Here is a 16,245-nt window from a genome sequence, read left to right as displayed (position 1 = left end):
CTTTTCTTAAAGTTCTCACGTTCTTTTCTCAATCACATGTCAGGTGAAACTCCGTCCAAAAATCTGTACAAGATTCCACTCAGAAACCTTGTGGGTAGAAGCATCGAACGACCTCTGAAGTCGCCTTTGGTCTCCAAAGCTGTCACGCCGCCTACATCCATCGGCCTGGGCATCGCCGCCATTCCTGTCACTCATTCCCTGTCCCTGTCCCGCATGGAGATTAAAGAAATAGCCAGCAGGACACGCAGAGAACTGCTGGGTAATGGCAATTTGGGTGTTTTCACTATTTTATAAATAGGCCAGCTGGTTTCATTGATAGATGTTAATCATCCTTGAAAATGATGAGTTAAAAAAGAAACTTTCCCTTTAGTAAGGAATTTATAAATACATTATAGTGCTGCTATACCAAAGAATCATATACAGCACACTTCCCACCTAGATGTGTCAGTCTATATTTATTGGTGTGGAAGGCTGCCCAAGCCAGTTAAGGGCAGGCAGGAAGGGCAGTTTGTAAAACTGTATATCTCATCTGACACAATTTCTTAAAATATAAGTATCTGTATATGTGGGATCTCCTAGAAAGTGTCTAAAAGTATTTACAACCTGCAGTTCTCAGATAACATGCTATCGTTGTGTATTCATAAGTTTAAATTTACCATATTTTTGATATTTGTGGTGCAGTTCAGTTATTGCTTCTCAAAGCCCAGAGACCATGGGGGCAGGTCTGTAAGGATGGCACAGATGTGAGATATTTGATATACCATCCTATCTTGGTAACACTGACGGGAGACCAGAGCAGAAAAGCACAAAGCACTATGATAGTCATGCAGAGGTGAGACTGTTAGAAAGACTTTTGTTCCGAGTTGTGAAAACAAAGTGAAGAAAAAGGAAGTGATGTGCTAAACCAGTACTGGCTTGAAACTTAATTGGGACCTGCACGGCCTGAAACTGCAAGGACAGTTCACCTTAGCGCATCCCTAGCCTGCAGTTGTGTTTCCTGACAACTGGGGCAGGGATGCAGGCCACCTGACAGGGCGAAGCCAGGCACTTTTAGAAGTCGGTGCCTTCCATTTGCTTTTAAAGTACGTCTGTTGCTATTTTCACCCAATATTCCCTATGAAAGCTTGATCTGCCAACTGCTGTTTCACAAACCACTGTGCTTTTTTGAAATTGAGCCTCAGAGTTAGACAATTATAGTTTCCAGTGGTGGGATCATAGGAGAATTTCTCTCCTCCTCTAGACCCTTCTTAGTTTCTTTCTCTCCGTCTTTCTTAAGATCTTTCCTTCTTGCAATATATATATTCTTTATGATCAGAAAAGTTGCCACCAACAAGAAAATCAATTATTTTTAAATATATACTTTATCAACCCTTCCAGACTCTGTTGCAATAACGTACCAATAGCCAACCAAGAAAAAAAAAAAAGGACATTTTCTGTCTCCACAGTGGTAATAACCCTCCGACCTGTGCTTCTCCCCTGTCATCCAGGCCTCTCTGATGAAGGTGGAACCCGGTCAGAAGGAGCACCAAAGCCCAAATCAAAAGCCCGGAAGCAATTAGAAGAAAGCCAAGGAGGCCCCAAGCCAGAGACAGCAAGATCAACTAGCAGTGACAGGTATAGGAAGCCAGCCCCAGCCATCCCTGCTCAGTGGTGGCCCTGTGGGTCACAGCACTGCCACAAGGCCCTTTCTGCTGACTGATGATGCCATGGGCAGACAGTCAGCATCTGGCTCCTCTCTGAGGACCCTTAGGCTAGCCCCAAGAGGGGCCCAGGCAAGGGGGTGACCTTGCTTACAATTCACCAAATGCTCATAAAAATACATTAATAAGTCTTTTCTTTTCCTTTTTTTGCTCCCCAGACTGACAGATTTTTTTTTTTTTTAAGATTTATTTGTTACTTTGAGAGAGGGAAGGGGAGAGCATAAGTGGAAGGGGCAGAAGGAGAAGGAGATAGAATCTCAAGCAGACTCTGTGCCGAGCACTGCAGGGCTCCATCTCACAACCCCAAGATCATGACCTGAGCCAAAACCAAGAGTTGAATGCTTAACTGACTACACTACCAAGGCACCCTGACAGAGATATTTTTAAATGGAAATGCTCAGTGGGCATTAAAGATAATAGGCCCTCTCTAATGCTTCTGGTGGGAATAAAAACAGGTACTGCCTTTCTGGAAGGCAGTTCAGTATCCCATGTCAATGACCATTTGTCAAATCCCCCTGATTTGTCCCCTAAGAGCCTCTGTGTCCCTCAAGCAACCTGCATGCTCCTGTATGGAGGGTAAGGGAGCCCATGTCCAGGCTCCATTCTCAGAGCACCTGGCACTGAGCTGGGTGTTGGGGATATGAAGATCACCCTCGGGGTGTCCACAGGCCGGTGGAGAGGCCAACAAGACCATTCTAGGAACTACAGCTTTCCCGGGTGGCAGGTGATACAGAGGAATGGGGAGTGCTGGCTGCCCCACACCTCCACACCTGGAGCGGGGAGGGTCTCAAACACCAGGAAAGGCTGAACCAAGTCTTGTAGACCCAGTAAGCAATAGCCTGGCCCATAGTGAGCAGCACACACAGATGCTTTAATCTAACAGATTGAGCTCCTACTGCATGACAAGTCATGCCCTCATGGACTTTACATTCTAGTGTGGAGACACAGACTATAAACTCGCAAACAGTTGAGCAAATTGAATCATTTCCAATAGTAACAAGTGCTGCAAGGAAATTTTTTAAAAAGTAAGTGATGGGATGGGGTGGGTAGTAGTTCTACGTTGGGAGGGGGTTGTCACGAGGGCTTCTCTGAGGAAATGCCATTGAGCCAAGCCTTGATTGAATTAGAAGGAATGAGAGGAACAGCAGGGCAAAGGCCCTGAGGCAGGCACAGCATGGCCCATCGACTGACCAAAGGCTACGCCAGGGGCTTTCACAGGCTACATGAGTATGAGTACTCGCTGAATGAATGAACTCCCTGAATGTGGTCACACTGGTTTTGTGGCTAGCAAGAGAGTGTCCTGAGTACAAGAGAAAATCAAGGGAGTGGAGTGGGCTGGGAGGAGGCAGAAGAGTGAGCAGAGCCAGATTGTGTGGCGTGTGGTCCTGTGGGTAGGAGTTTCAGCCTTACCCTCAGGCCACAGGAGCCCCAACCCCCAAGGATTTTAGGCAGAAAGTGATATTATCCAGATTTGCCCTTTGGAAAAGTAAAAAACGCCTCAATCCTGTGTGTCACCACTGTTCTTTAAAACTCCCAACAGCCCATGAGGTAGAGCTGGGGTGACTCCTCATGTCCCTACCCCCCCCCCAATCCCCAAATGGGTAGGGAGTGGCGGGAGACAGGCTTTATGAGCTCAGATGAACAGGAAACTACCTGACAGCAGGGGCCCAGGTCACTAATGCTCTCGAGGGATCCCTTAGGTGACTTTTCTCTTGTAGGATCACGTCAGGCTCCTTGGAAAGTCCTTCTGCTCCAGAAGCCAACCCCGAGGGGCGCTACCACTCGACAGGCTCTGACCAGGACCCTGTGGCCAACAGAGAAGGCAGTCCCGTGTGGGGCAGCAGCCCGTTTCAGCTCACAGCGTCCCTGGATGAAGACATTATTGACCTGAAGTAAACAGGGTCCAGATCGAGTTTGCCATCTTTAATTTTCTTATGGAGGTTTATACTCTTGAACCAGTTCTGACAGCATTTCTCAACACTGTGGCTTTCAGCCCACTCGTGATCTACTGGACCAAACCTTCCGCACACCTGGCCGGTTTGGGTCTCTCCAATGTCCGGTGCATCTTTCTTGACCTTTGTTTCTTTCTGTTCAGGAACCATCAGTCCCCTTGTAATAAAGGTGGTAGATTTCATTGAGGTTTTAGATTGAAACTTTGAATAAATCAAAAATGTTCATTCTTATGTACTGCAACCTTCTCTTATATTTTATATACTTAGATGGAAAAATTATTTTTTCATTACAGTTTTGATTTATGTCACATAATGTGTTTCTTTTATAAAGAAAAGCCATTGCTTTTTAAATTCATTATAAATAAGTTTTCTTTCTGCTCCGTTGGCCCCTGTCGCTGTTTCGGTTCACTAACATTAGAACCAGCTGTGTCCCCTGCCTGTAGACTTTTAAGAAGAGCTGAATGGTTAGTTCTTAGAAGCTCCTGCTCCCTCCTTGTGTCTCACAAAGAATAAGAAAGGGATAGGAATCTGTTAAGAGTCTTAAGATGATTCTGTTTGGTTTTGTCATTACTCTGAAAGCATATAGCCAGGCAACAGTCACTCCTTGCCGCCAAAATTATCATTCTCACATTCCCTTCTCACGCTCAGGTCTGCTTTGCTCTCTCACGTGAACCAAGTGAGTATCCTTCTCTTGTCATTACCTGCCTTCCATTGCTTCCTCCTCAGAGTGAGAAGAAAATGTGGGTTTGACCGAGTGCAAATGAAACTGTGCAACATCAGCCTCAGCCACAGGAGATCTAAGGAGGAAACCTAGTTCACTGACACTGTAAAAATTGTAATCAGTGTGAAGAAGGTCATTTACCTTTGGCTTTGGTCTGACAGATTCCATTTTATTAGCTCTCTTCTTGCCGATATTATCCACCAAAAGAAAATTTAAATCATTCCTTTGTGAAATCATCCCAGAGGGTTCTTCTGCAGGACTTCTCTGGAAGTGTAGAGCGCTGTGTTTGACATGATCTGGATCTGACAGATTTGACAGAAGTTGAAGTGGAGTAGAAGTTTGGGTCCTACCTCCTCGTGGACCTTACACACTGTGGGCAGAGCTCCCTCTGTGTCTGTTGCACAATTGCCTGTGTGGGTTTTTTTTTTTTTAAGATTTTATTTATTTATTCATGAGAGAGACAGAGAGAGAGGCAGAGACACAGGCAGAGGGAGAAGCAGGCTCCATGCAGGGAGCCTGATGTGGGACTCAATCCCGAATCTCCAGGATCACGCCCTGGGCTGAAGGCGGCGCTAAACCGCTGAGCCACCCAGGCTGCCCCTGTGTGGTGTTTGTGCAAGAAACAGCCCAACATACTGGATCCAGTGAAGCCTGCCTGGTTCCCTCCAGCAGATGGCAAGAGAGGAGAGTAATGCAGATGGTGGTTTCTAGGCATAGCCAGGTGTACCCTAGCTGTACTCAGCATTCCCATTCCTCCTCTGTGTTTCCTTCTGCCCCTTTCATCTATAGGGAGAAACACAAGACCCACTATATGCTGTATCTCATCCTCACGAAAAGTTCTGCAACTTAAGTTTTATTATCCTTGTTTTTCAAATAAGTAAACTGAGGCTTAGAAAGGAGCAGTGATTTGAAACTGTGAGTTCTCTGACCCCAGAGTTCTCTCTCCCTTGTCCACCATACAGAGTCAGGCTGAGAACCTTGTGTCAGTTGGATCTGACTGGTGTTTTTCATGTTAAACTAATTTGTAAGCTTTATGAGCTTGTCTGTGTGTTCTTTCTGTCATCCTTTTTTTCCCCTCTGAAGTTTCTTGCTTCCCAGCCTGGAATAGAAAAAGTAAGGGTGATCTAGAACATTCTTCCAAAGAGATTGGCAGCTTCAGAACTGCCCCAATGATTTGACAGGAGTCACTGATCTGAGGAGTGAATGTAGAAAGGGCAAGAGGTGGACCCTACTAATCATATCCATGGTGATTAGCTTATAAAAGGGGGATCAGAGGCTGCTCACAGCAATATCCGCTTACAAAGGCCAAGAAGTGAAGGCTGCACCCTTGGAAGGGAGACCACCAGGCCCAGGGCAGGAGTGGGTTTGTAAGGGCCTGTGGCTCAGAGGGCTGGTGCCAGCTAGGCTCACTGGAGCATCCTATCCACATAAGCCCTTCTGCATACCCCACTGGCTGAATTACCCCACTGTGTAACTGTAGCAGTTTGCCCACGGAGTCTGAGGCATTCATCTGCTCTGCAAACACCAAGGGCCCACTCCAGAGGTCACGTCCAGTAAGGGAGGGAGGGGAGTAAACAGGTGATCATGCAGCAGGGATAACCGCCGAGATAAGAATTTATAACCCAAGCACAAGATGCTGTGGACGCTGAGAGGGGCGGTTGCCTGTCTTTAAAGATAGTACAATCAGGAGGCTGCACTAGGTCAAACAACTTTCATAATCTTACCGGCAACCATTGGAGTGCTTCACATGCGCTTGGTCTTTCATATACATTGCCTCTGCTTAAAACCCTCCCACAAGGTGGATACTGCATTCCCCACTTAAAGATGAGGAAACAGGCCCAGAGATTAGAAGCCAAACCTCTTACTCTCGTGGCCAATTCCTTCAAGAATCACACAGCACTCCACCTCATCCAGAGAAGTGTGTACCCTCTACGAATGGGAAGATTCTTCTGAGCCCTGACATCCTTCCTCTAGGAGTCACTTGGGTGCCCACGGGAAGAGGTTGGCTATTAATATCCAGGAGACTCACACCTGGCTGGTGTTAAGATGAAGATTGGAGAGTCAGGATGACCTATGAAGTGGAGTAGAACTTAATGGGGAGGCTGGGGCTCACCATTTAAGCCCAGATGAGTCACACACAAGAGGGCCCTTCCCCACACAGGTCCTCAGCACCCCGAGGTCCTGGTGGTCGTCGGCTCGCAGCCGTGAGCGATCTGCGGGCTCCGAGTTGTGACCCGCATGGAGGTGGGCTGCAGCGCGGGGCCTTGCCTCTGCCGCCCGGGACCGGCGTTTGGAGACGTTCCTCCCTGCGGCCGTCAGTGGGCTGAGCTGGGCCAGACGCCTCCGATCCCGGTCCCGGGGAAGCGCTTAACGCCAAGCAGCAACTGCAGAGCAGGCCGGGGCGGGCAGCCGCTACCGCCCGGGGCCTGGGCGGGGAAGCCCGGAGCGCCGCTCCCCTGCTCCGCTGCTGCCAGCCCCATTGGTTGAGGCTCGACGAGAGGCGGCTCCAGGGGCGGACGCAGCCCCCGCCTTCCACGCTCACCGGCCGGCTCAGCTTGAGGCGGTCCTTCTGGCCCCACCTCTGGGCTCGCACCGTACCCCTATTGGGTGGGTGTCCTTCAGCCCGTGCAGCCCCGCCCCACCGACGCGGGGGCGGTTCCCGGGGCTCCGCCAACCGGCCCCTCGCCCCATTGGTCGGCTTGGACTTGGTGGGCGGCTCCGAGCGGCGACGCTAGCCCCGCCTTGCGCCCCCATTGGCCGTTCCCATCCCGCCCCAGCGCCGCCCTCCCCGCCCATTGGCCGGCCCTGCCGTGAGGGGCGGGGGCCGCTGCGCTCGCGGGACCCGCGGCCGTTCGGGCCGCAGAGCGGACCCCGCAGGCGTTGGCCGCAGACATGACGCCTGAGAACCCGGAGGAGACGCAGCCGCTCTTGGGCCCTCCCGGCGGCAGGTGAGCGGGAGGGGACAGCCGGGCGCCTCCTGCCGCGCCCGCGCCCGCGCCCGCGCCGCGCCGCTCACCCGGCTCCCCGTCTCCGCAGCGCTCCCCTCAGCCGCCGGGTCTTCCTCGCCGCCTTCGCCGCCTCGCTGGGCCCGCTCAGCTTCGGCTTCGCGCTGGGCTACAGCTCCCCCGCCATCCCGAGCCTGCGGCGCGCCCCGCCCCCGGCCTTGCGCCTCGACGACGCCGCCGCCTCCTGGTTCGGGGTGAGGCCTGGGGCTCACCCGCCGGGGCCCCTCCTCCTCCCGCCCCACGCCCCGGGGGCCTTCGGGGCGGGCACCGAGACGCTCTGCTCTCCCGCCGGGGGTCACCCCTCCCCCCACCCCGTCCCGTCGCAGGCCGCTGGGGGTGCGGTTGAGGGCGAGGTTGGGCCCCGGGCCCGGGCGCCCCCGCTCCATCCTGCGGTCGCCCCGCCCCCAGGCCATCGTGACCCTGGGCGCCGCGGCGGGGGGCGTGCTGGGCGGCTGGCTCGTGGACCGCGCCGGGCGCAAGCTGAGCCTGCTGCTCTGCTCCGCGCCCTTCGTGGGCGGCTTCGTCGTCATCACCGCGGCCCAGAACGTGTGGATGCTCCTCGGGGGCCGCCTCCTCACCGGCCTGGCCTGCGGCATTGCCTCGCTCGTAGCGCCGGTGAGTGTCCCCCAAGCCCCGCGCCCTGGGCCCCGGGAGGAGCAGGCCTGGGGGCGTGGCTTTCCCTGGCGGCGGCCTTCCGGGCGCCTGGCACCGCGCCCCCCACCGGCTTTATCTTCCTCCCCCACCCCCACCCCCGCGACGGGCCTTGGAAGGAGCCGTCGTTATCCTGGTTTACAGATGAAGTGAGCTTCAGAAACTGAAGCCCTTTTGTCCAGCCACTAGTCATTGGTGAAGCCATTGCTCAAACCCAGGACTGTGCCACTTACCCAGGCCTCTCCTTGACTCTACAAATAAGATGCCATCCGTGGATGGTCACTGAAGCCTACAGTTTGGCAGCAAAATCCTGTTCTGGTTTGTCCTGGCAGCAAAGGCTGCTGCGTTGCCCCGACCCCCTTCACTACTCAGGTGGTCTTCCAGCTGTTCCCTTCTTTCTTCCCTCTTCCGGTCTCCTGATGCACCACTATTCAGGATGACTTGGAAGCCACATACGCAGGTGAAACCCCAGGTCTGCCACTTACTGGGGCAGAGTACCTCTCTGTGCCTCAGTTTCTGACCCTGTAAAATGGTGGGAATAATGGCATGACCTCATGGTTGTGGGCCTTGAGCAAGACTGCACATACAGCCCTGGCATTGCTTTGGAGGGGCTTGGACCCTGGCTGCTGAATTGCAGAGAGACCAGTGAACGGTTCTGCTGGCCATGGGGCTTGGATGATCAACCACCCACACACCAACCTGGTCGAGACTAAAAGTACTGGCTCAGAGTCCTCTCTGGCCTTCCCCGTGCACTCACACCTCATTTTACCTGCATTTGCTGGGCTGCAGGAGTTGGGTTTTATGTTTTGGGTTTTGTTACTAGACAAAAACACCCATCTTATTCATGGGCATAAGGTATAAAATAACCTAGAAATGTGGGCAAGACCTTGCAGGCCTCTGAGCCCAGAGAAAGCAGTGGCAGTCACTGGTAGCAACAGAGGCAAAGGGTTGGCTCTCACTCCAAAGGCACCACAGAGAGTATAGTTCTGGGACCAGGAGCCTGGGTGTCATTTGGAGCTAATTAGAAAGGCAGAATCTTGGGGGCGCTTGGGTGGCTCCGTTGGTTTAGCATCTGCCTTTGGCCCAGGTCATGGTCCCCAAGTCCTGCGACCCTAGGGTCCTGGGATCTGGACCCACATCCGGCTCTCTGCTCAGCGGGGAGCCTGCTTCTACCTCTCCCTCTGCCCCTCCCCGCCCTGCTCATGTTCTCTCTCTCTCTCAAATATAAATCATTCAATAAAAAAAGAAGCCAGAATTGTGGGGCCCACTCTAGACGTACTGCGTCAGACTCTGCATTTTATCAAGGGTAGTCATACAGTTGAATAAAAGTTTGAAGAGCTCTGTGCCCTCCCCACACAGACACGCGCGCACACATACAGCAGCCACGTATATATCCTTAATCCCCTTGAAAACACCTGCTGCTGATCACTTGGAGGGGCGGGAAGGTATGCTCACCTGGCTCGCAGCAGCCCCAGCTAAGGCCCTCCTCAACTCTGAGTGGCTGAGGCTTTCCGGTTTTAAGATCACTCCGGCCCAAAGTAAAGTTTCCTCTTCCCTGCCAACAGGTGTATATCTCTGAAATTGCCTACCCTGCCGTGCGGGGGCTGCTGGGCTCCTGTGTGCAGCTGATGGTCGTCACGGGCATCCTCCTGGCCTACCTGGCAGGTACTTTTCATGGCCTCTCTTTTGATCCCCATTAATGGCTGTGTGACCATTTTACAGATGTGGATTCTGAAGTTCAGAGAGTTCAAGGGACACTTGGTCCAGTCACACTGCCCCAGGGAGCCTCACTTCCCCTGTCTTTAAGTGGAGATAACACCACCTAGTGCAAGGCTGATGTGGGGCTACATTAAGGGACACATGAAGAGAGTCTGGCAGCAACCCCCAAATGAGAACTATCAAGGGACGTCCTGAGACCCCATAGGGAACAGGGGTTTCGGGACCCCGGAGTATGTGCCCTCTGATTCTTCAGGACAGCATCCTGGTCTGAGATCTTCCATTTTTACCCACTCCTCATCCAGACTCTAATTCAGAGTCCTGCCAGCAGTCTGGCTGCTTTGGGGACCCCGCAGTGTGCCACAGCCCCTGCCAAACATAGATATTGACATTTGGGACAGACACATGGGTGTCAGTATGCCTATGGAATTAGCTCCCGTTCATCGTAACCAGCACGTTCATTTGTCAGTTTCTGTGAAAGTTGATTGATCCACTGATGTTCCATGAGAAGTCTCTCTCATTCTGTCCCCCATCCTCTCCAGAGGAGCCAGCCCCGCCTGCTTCTTGGTGGCCTTCCAGAGTCTACATATTTATTCTATTGCCCCTACCTTTTAGATAAAAAGCAAGTGCCTCATTCTATTCATTGCCCCATAAATACTCACTGAGCAGATGTAGCATAATGACATCCCCACCAGTGTTTCTACAATATTTCTCAACAGCAGTTGATAACAATATTGGTGACAAACACAAGCATAGCCACACAGAGGTAGTGAGGCCCCCACCATTTAAGCTGAGGCCCTGGGGTTGGTGGGAGGGCAGGTACCCTCTGATATGACCCAGGCTGGCCCCCTCCAGCTCTGACATCTGACACCGCCACCCCCCTCCCGCCAAACTAGGCTGGGTGCTGGAGTGGCGCTGGCTGGCTATACTGGGTTGTGTGCCCGCATCCTTCATGCTGCTGCTTATGTGCTACATGCCCGAGACCCCACGCTTCCTGCTCACCCAGCACAAGCACCAGGAAGCCATGGCCGCTATGCAGTTCCTGTGGGGCTCCGAGCAGAGCTGGGAGGAACCCCCTGTCGGGGCTGAGCACCAGGTGAGGGGCTGGAGCCAGAGCTGGGTGGGGGGGCATGAACAGTGAGGTATGGCCTCTTTGTGGCCAGGGGAAGTCCGCATAGCCTATCCCCAAAGCTGAGCATACATATCCAGGGAGGGGAGGCACAAGTGGTGGTGTCCTCTGTGTAAGCAAGCAAAGGCCGGCTGGAGCCCCAACCTGGTTGGGCCCTTGCCTTGACCTTACTGTTCCAGGAAGACAAAGTGCCAGCTGGGTCACAGGGAAACATGAGCACAGATTTGAGGAATTGGATTTTTCAATGGGGTATCATAAGGCAGGGGAGAAGACTGAGTCTCTGCCACTTACCTTCTGTGTGGCCATCACCTCCCTAAACCTTCCTTTCTCCACCTGTAAGATGGGAGTCCTAGAACGTGGCTGCTGGTCAGGATTCAGCAGCACCAGGAGCGGCGCTCAGCCCCAGCCCAGGACTGGTGGGATTCTGGAACCCCTGGCTTTGTGCCCATGTAATCTCTTCATGGTTCCCCCAGCAAATCCGGGAAGGGCATGGGGAGTTGAGGCTCTTGTCACCTTCCATCAGGGAGGCTAAAGTGATGCGGGGACCTGTCTTGAAAGCAAGGCCCAGCTGATAGGAAGCTGAGGCTCATTCCCTCCACCAGGCTTTAGGACGGTGGCTCAAAGCCAATGTGTCCCTCAGGAGGGGTCAAGAGAAGCACTAACACTGGCCTCTGTCTGAGCAGGGCTTCCAGCTGGCCCAGCTGAGACATCCTGGCGTCTACAAGCCCTTCATCATCGGCATTTTGCTGATGGCCTTCCAGCAGCTGTCAGGGATCAATGCTGTCATGTTCTATGCAGAGACCATCTTTGAGGAGGCCAAGTTCAAGGTAAAAGGCCTCTGCCCCAGCCTGTCTCATCTGGATGCCTAGTCCTGGGTTCTTTGCCTGACCTGCCTCGGCCCATCTCCCCAGGATAGCAGCGTCGCCTCCATCATCGTGGGCATCATCCAGGTGCTGTTCACAGCCATGGCAGCCCTCATCATGGACAGAGCTGGGCGGAGGCTGCTCCTGACCTTGTCAGGTGAGCCCGAGGGTGAGGGCTCAGCCTTGTGAAAGTGAGGTGGCAAAGGCCTGGCTCCCCCGCCCGCCACAGGCTGGAGGGCCTCTGCTGAGGTCACCACATGGCAGCAGGGAGAGGCTAGCACAGCACCCCTGGGAACAAGGCCAAGATTCATAGGCCCCCTTAGCAAGCACTCACTCCAAAGCAGGCCTGCACTAACAGCGTCACTGTAGCACACCTTCACCCTTGCAATGAGCCTCCAGACAGGCGCCATCAGGGCCCCACTTAAGGATGAGGAAACTGAGGACCCAGGAGGGGAAGTGACCTGGAAGCTTGTGGTCTTTTGGGGCAAGTGACTTCCCCTCTCTGACCCTCGTTTTCTCTCATGAAATGGGGGTGATGGGGAGGGCCGTGGTGAGGATCCAGGGATGATCCGCATGGGGGTTAGAACCGTGCTGCTGCCACAGTTACCCTTCCTGCTCCTTGGGCCAGGGAGGTGCTGCCACCAGGAGGTTCTTAGAGTCTGCTGTGGTTCAAGGTCCAAGCTGGGGTTGGCAGAACCAAGCTGGGTGCCACCAGTCGGGGCTCTTAGGCATCACCGCTTACTGCCCTCTTGGGGAAACCCAGGCCACATTGCTGCAGCCACACTGCATGGAGACTCCAGCTCTGAGGGCCCCACACCCAGGCTGCGGTTCCCTTCTCCCAGGGCCCTGCCTACTGCCACCCTCTGCTTGCAGGTGTGGTCATGGTATTCAGCACCAGTGCCTTTGGCGCCTACTTCAAGCTGACCCAGGGTGGCCCTAGCAACTCCTCACACGTGGCCCTCTTGACGCCTATCTCCATGGAGCCCCCTAGTGCCAGCGTGGGGCTGGCCTGGTTGGCAGTGGGTAGCATGTGCCTCTTCATTGCTGGTGAGAGGGGGTCTGTGGGGAGGTTGGGTGGGGGGTTTTTGGGGCCATCCTGTCACTGCCAGGTTCCTGTAGCTCCCAGCAAGTGCAGGCCTACCAGGTCTTGCCCACCTCTGCGTTTATGGCTTTGACCATGTACCAGACACTGAGCTAAGCTCTTCTCTGCTCCTTTCACTTAATCCACAGCCCTCACAGCAGGCCCCTTCATGACCCCATCCTACAGAAAAAAGCCTGACACGTAAGCAGTGGAGGGACTGGCGTGAGACGTCGCTGAAGGAAGGCGCAGAGCTGAGAGCTTAACTAGAAATCACGGAGCCTTGGCCCAGGGGTCCATCCCTATGGGCTCTGATTCCTGTCTTGCTCCTGCAGGCTTCGCTGTGGGCTGGGGGCCCATCCCCTGGCTCCTCATGTCTGAGATCTTTCCTCTGCACGTCAAGGGCATGGCCACAGGTGTGTGCGTCCTCACTAACTGGTTCATGGCCTTCCTGGTGACGAAAGAGTTCAGCAGTGTTATGGTGAGTGCAGGCCCTGCAGGCCTCCCCTCATGTAGTCAGTGGGGAGCGCTCTTTAGAATCACTCTTACTGCAGAAGACTCCGGGTCAGTGGCCTTGCGTGCCAGGAGGGTGGCCAGGTTCTAACCAAAGGGAACCACTCACTCTTCCCTCCATGCTGGTGGGTCCTAAGTGCGCTGCGTGCTCCCACTGCCCCACCTCAAGTGCTGATGACTTACCTGTTCCCTCTGGTACTGAGAAGAGACTCCTCTGGAGGCAGGGAACAGGGAGCGCAGGGCCAAAGCAGGGTGTAGAGAGTGGGCCTGGGGGCCCTGGAGGCAGGCGCCACAGGGGGAGCCCAGTTGTCACTTGAGAGTGGTGTCTAACCTTCAGACAGTCACTTCGTGACAGTGAGCTTCCCCATCCACACAACATCCACACCTTGTGTGGCGCTTGGCCCAGGACTCTGGAGGGCAGGGCCAGACCTTCCTCTGCTGCCCTGAGCCTGGGCTGGGCAGGCCGGGGCCTCAGCTGGGGATCGCAGGAGGGCTCCTGACCTTCCGCCACATCCTGTCTTCCCAGGAGGTGCTCAGGCCCTACGGTGCCTTCTGGCTTGCCTCTGCCTTCTGCATCTTCAGTGTCCTTTTCACTTTGTCCTGTGTCCCTGAAACCAAAGGAAAGACTTTGGAGCAAATTACAGCTCATTTTGAGGGGCGATGACAACCTCTTCTTGTGAGTGGCTGCCTCTGCAGCAGGGCCGGCTTTGGGCTGCCGTGGGGAACGCTGCCTATGACTCCAAGCAGGGCTCTTGGCCAGAGTCGGGAGTCCCTGCCTGTCCTCAGGGAGCCGGGATCCAGGACTGCAGCTACATGGAGCCTTGTCCTCCGGGGCCCTTCCTTCCTACCGGCTCTCTACAGCCCAGCAAACAATGAGTGTGAGGTTCCTGGCCCCTGGGTCCAATTCCCACCACCACCCTGTGACTGGGGAAGGGAACAGCTTAGAGGGGCTTTGATGCCTTGTGGTCCATCATCCACAGGCCATCTCCATCCTGCCACAAAAGCAACAGCAGAGGAGGGGGGGATCTCCTGGCTCCTCATTTTCTGGAAGAGATGCTTTAGGGTGATGACCCCTGGTTTTTCCTGTCGTGTGGCTGCATTATCGGGAAGGAACTTTGTTTGCAAATAAAGATTTGACTCAGAGAATCAGGTCATGGCTTCTTTGTGTAAACCTCGGTTTGAGAAGGGCTTTTCCCAACATCCCTTACCTAAGGAGGCCTCCCACAAACTGCGCCCTGTTCATGGGTCCAATCAACAACACCCATTGATTCCCTTTTTCTCATGGTCAGCCAGGCTACTCTTGGCCCATGTAGGTCATTTCTGGCTCCTTTCTTCAGCTCAGTCCCCTGGATCATTAGTCATCAAATCTCATTAATAACAGCAACAAAAGTTTCTTTTTCTATTGACTTTAATGGAGTCAGAAATCTTTTGCAAATTACCTTTATTACCCACTATACAAGGAACATATGTTTACTGTAGAAAACTGAAAAAACAGATTTATTTAGTATAAAATTTATGCTTTTATTTTTTATATTATAATTAACTATTTAAAATAGTTAACCGTCTGCTGCTAAGCATTGCACTAAGCACTTTACAAATATTAACTCATTTATTTGGATAAATGATACAATAACTATTCATAGCCATACCTTTCCAGAGTTAACTTCTTTTAAGAATTTGGTTCTATGGGACGCCTGAGTGGCTTAGCAATTAGGCATCTGCCTTTGGCTCAGGGCGTGATCCCACTCGGGATCAAGTCTCACTTCAGACTCCCTGCATGGAGCCTGCTTCTCCCTCTGCCTGTGTCTCTGCTTCTCTGTGTCTCTCATGAATAAATAAATAAAACCTTTAATAAAAAAAAAAAGAAGAAGAAGAAGAATTTGGTTCTATCCTGAAAGATCTCCCTCTGGACACATCCTTTCTAGCAGCACCACACATAAGTAGGATGCCATGCTTCCCACTCTGTGATCTGCTTTCTTTTCCAGGGTTGTATAGCCCTCACCTGCACCCACCTTGGCATTTTCTATTAAGCCTTGTAATGAGACTGGGGAGTAGGGGAGTGCAACTGCAAAGGGGGTCCAGGACAGAGCAGAGGGGAGAGTTTCTGGAAGATTCTGCAACAGCTGCTCTGATTTCAATAAAATGTGCTAACAGGACAACTTTCAGCCTTAGCAAAGTCCGAATTCCTTAGGGCCTTCCAGAAGTGAGGTCACATGCGTGTGCAGGGACGTCTTCCATGGCAATAGCCCAGCATCTACAGTCTCTTTCTTAGTGCCTACATAGAGGCCCGCCGATTAGGCTGGGAACCGCATTCTGTTGTTGGGCGAGGTACTCCACCAATGTCAATTAGGTCAGTTGTCTAATAGAGTGGTTCAGGTCTTCTACATCCTTACTTTCTGTCCACTTGTTCTATCAATTATTGAGAGACAAGAGTGGAAATCTCCACCCATGAATGTGGATTTGTTTCTCCTTCCACTTCTGTTGGACTTTGCTTCAGGCACCTTGGAGCTCATCACTAGGTGCGTGCACATTTGGGATTGTTATATTCTGATTGTTTTCATCATTTGGCATTATGAAATGACCTTCTTTGTCCCTCATAATATCTCTTGTTCTGAGGTCTACTTTGAGATCTTAACAACTCCAGCCCTCTTTTGATTGGTGCTTTGACAATGATTTTCAATTATATCTTTTTTTTTTTTAAGATTTTATTTATTCATGAAAGACACAAAGAGAGGCAGAGACATAGGCAGGCAGGAGAAGCAGGCTTCCCACGGGCTCAACCACTGAGGCACTCAGGAGTCCCTCAATTACATCTTATATAGTCCTTTTTTATAGCACCCTATACTTTTCTTTATGATGGAAATGCCTTTTGGGGTTTCCCTGAAGATATATATTCACTTTTTAAAATGAGCTTTAT

General features: G+C 52.6%; 2 protein-coding genes and 1 long non-coding RNA gene across 8 annotated transcripts in view; 2 read left to right on the top strand and 1 right to left on the bottom strand.

Annotated features, from left to right (window-relative positions):
• Positions 1-3,883, top strand: part of GARNL3 (GTPase activating Rap/RanGAP domain like 3) — a 146,532-nt gene extending 142,649 nt beyond the window's left edge. For all 4 annotated transcript variants that reach the window (XM_025475197.3, XM_025475196.3, XM_025475202.3 and 1 more), the window contains 3 exons: positions 44-259; positions 1,488-1,614; positions 3,419-3,883. In XM_025475197.3, the coding sequence (XP_025330982.1) occupies positions 44-259; positions 1,488-1,614; positions 3,419-3,596 (521 nt within the window). In that variant the 3' untranslated portion in view covers positions 3,597-3,883. The remainder of the gene's footprint in view (positions 1-43; positions 260-1,487; positions 1,615-3,418) is intronic.
• Positions 3,884-4,770: 887 nt separating this feature from the next.
• LOC125755783 (uncharacterized) lies at positions 4,771-7,078 on the bottom strand. Its single transcript, XR_007413099.1, has 2 exons — positions 6,487-7,078; positions 4,771-5,472 (listed from the first exon to the last, which is right to left on the bottom strand). It is a non-coding gene; the product is annotated as an uncharacterized LOC125755783 (long non-coding RNA).
• A 111-nt stretch (positions 7,079-7,189) lies between these two features.
• On the top strand, positions 7,190-14,474 carry SLC2A8 (solute carrier family 2 member 8). 3 transcript variants are annotated; one of them, XM_025475212.3, is made up of 10 exons: positions 7,190-7,321; positions 7,410-7,572; positions 7,787-7,993; positions 9,595-9,694; positions 10,642-10,841; positions 11,558-11,701; positions 11,786-11,894; positions 12,611-12,784; positions 13,151-13,296; positions 13,855-14,474. In XM_025475212.3, the coding sequence occupies exons 1-10, from the start codon at positions 7,266-7,268 to the stop codon at positions 13,990-13,992; spliced, it is 1,437 nt and encodes a 478-aa protein (XP_025330997.1). In that variant the 5' UTR covers positions 7,190-7,265; the 3' UTR covers positions 13,993-14,474. The 3 variants fall into 3 exon arrangements, with proteins under 3 accessions (XP_025330997.1, XP_025330999.1, XP_048970410.1); XM_025475214.3 differs by lacking the exon at positions 13,151-13,296 and having other exon boundaries at positions 13,855-13,940; XM_049114453.1 differs by lacking the exons at positions 13,151-13,296; positions 13,855-14,474 and adding an exon at positions 12,968-13,134.
• The last annotated feature ends 1,771 nt before the right edge of the window (positions 14,475-16,245 follow it).

Source organism: Canis lupus, chromosome 9 (assembly GCF_003254725.2).
Source record: "Canis lupus dingo isolate Sandy chromosome 9, ASM325472v2, whole genome shotgun sequence".
In the NCBI taxonomy this organism is placed as follows: domain Eukaryota; kingdom Metazoa; phylum Chordata; class Mammalia; order Carnivora; family Canidae; genus Canis; species Canis lupus.
This window is presented reverse-complemented; position numbering and strand designations above follow the sequence as displayed.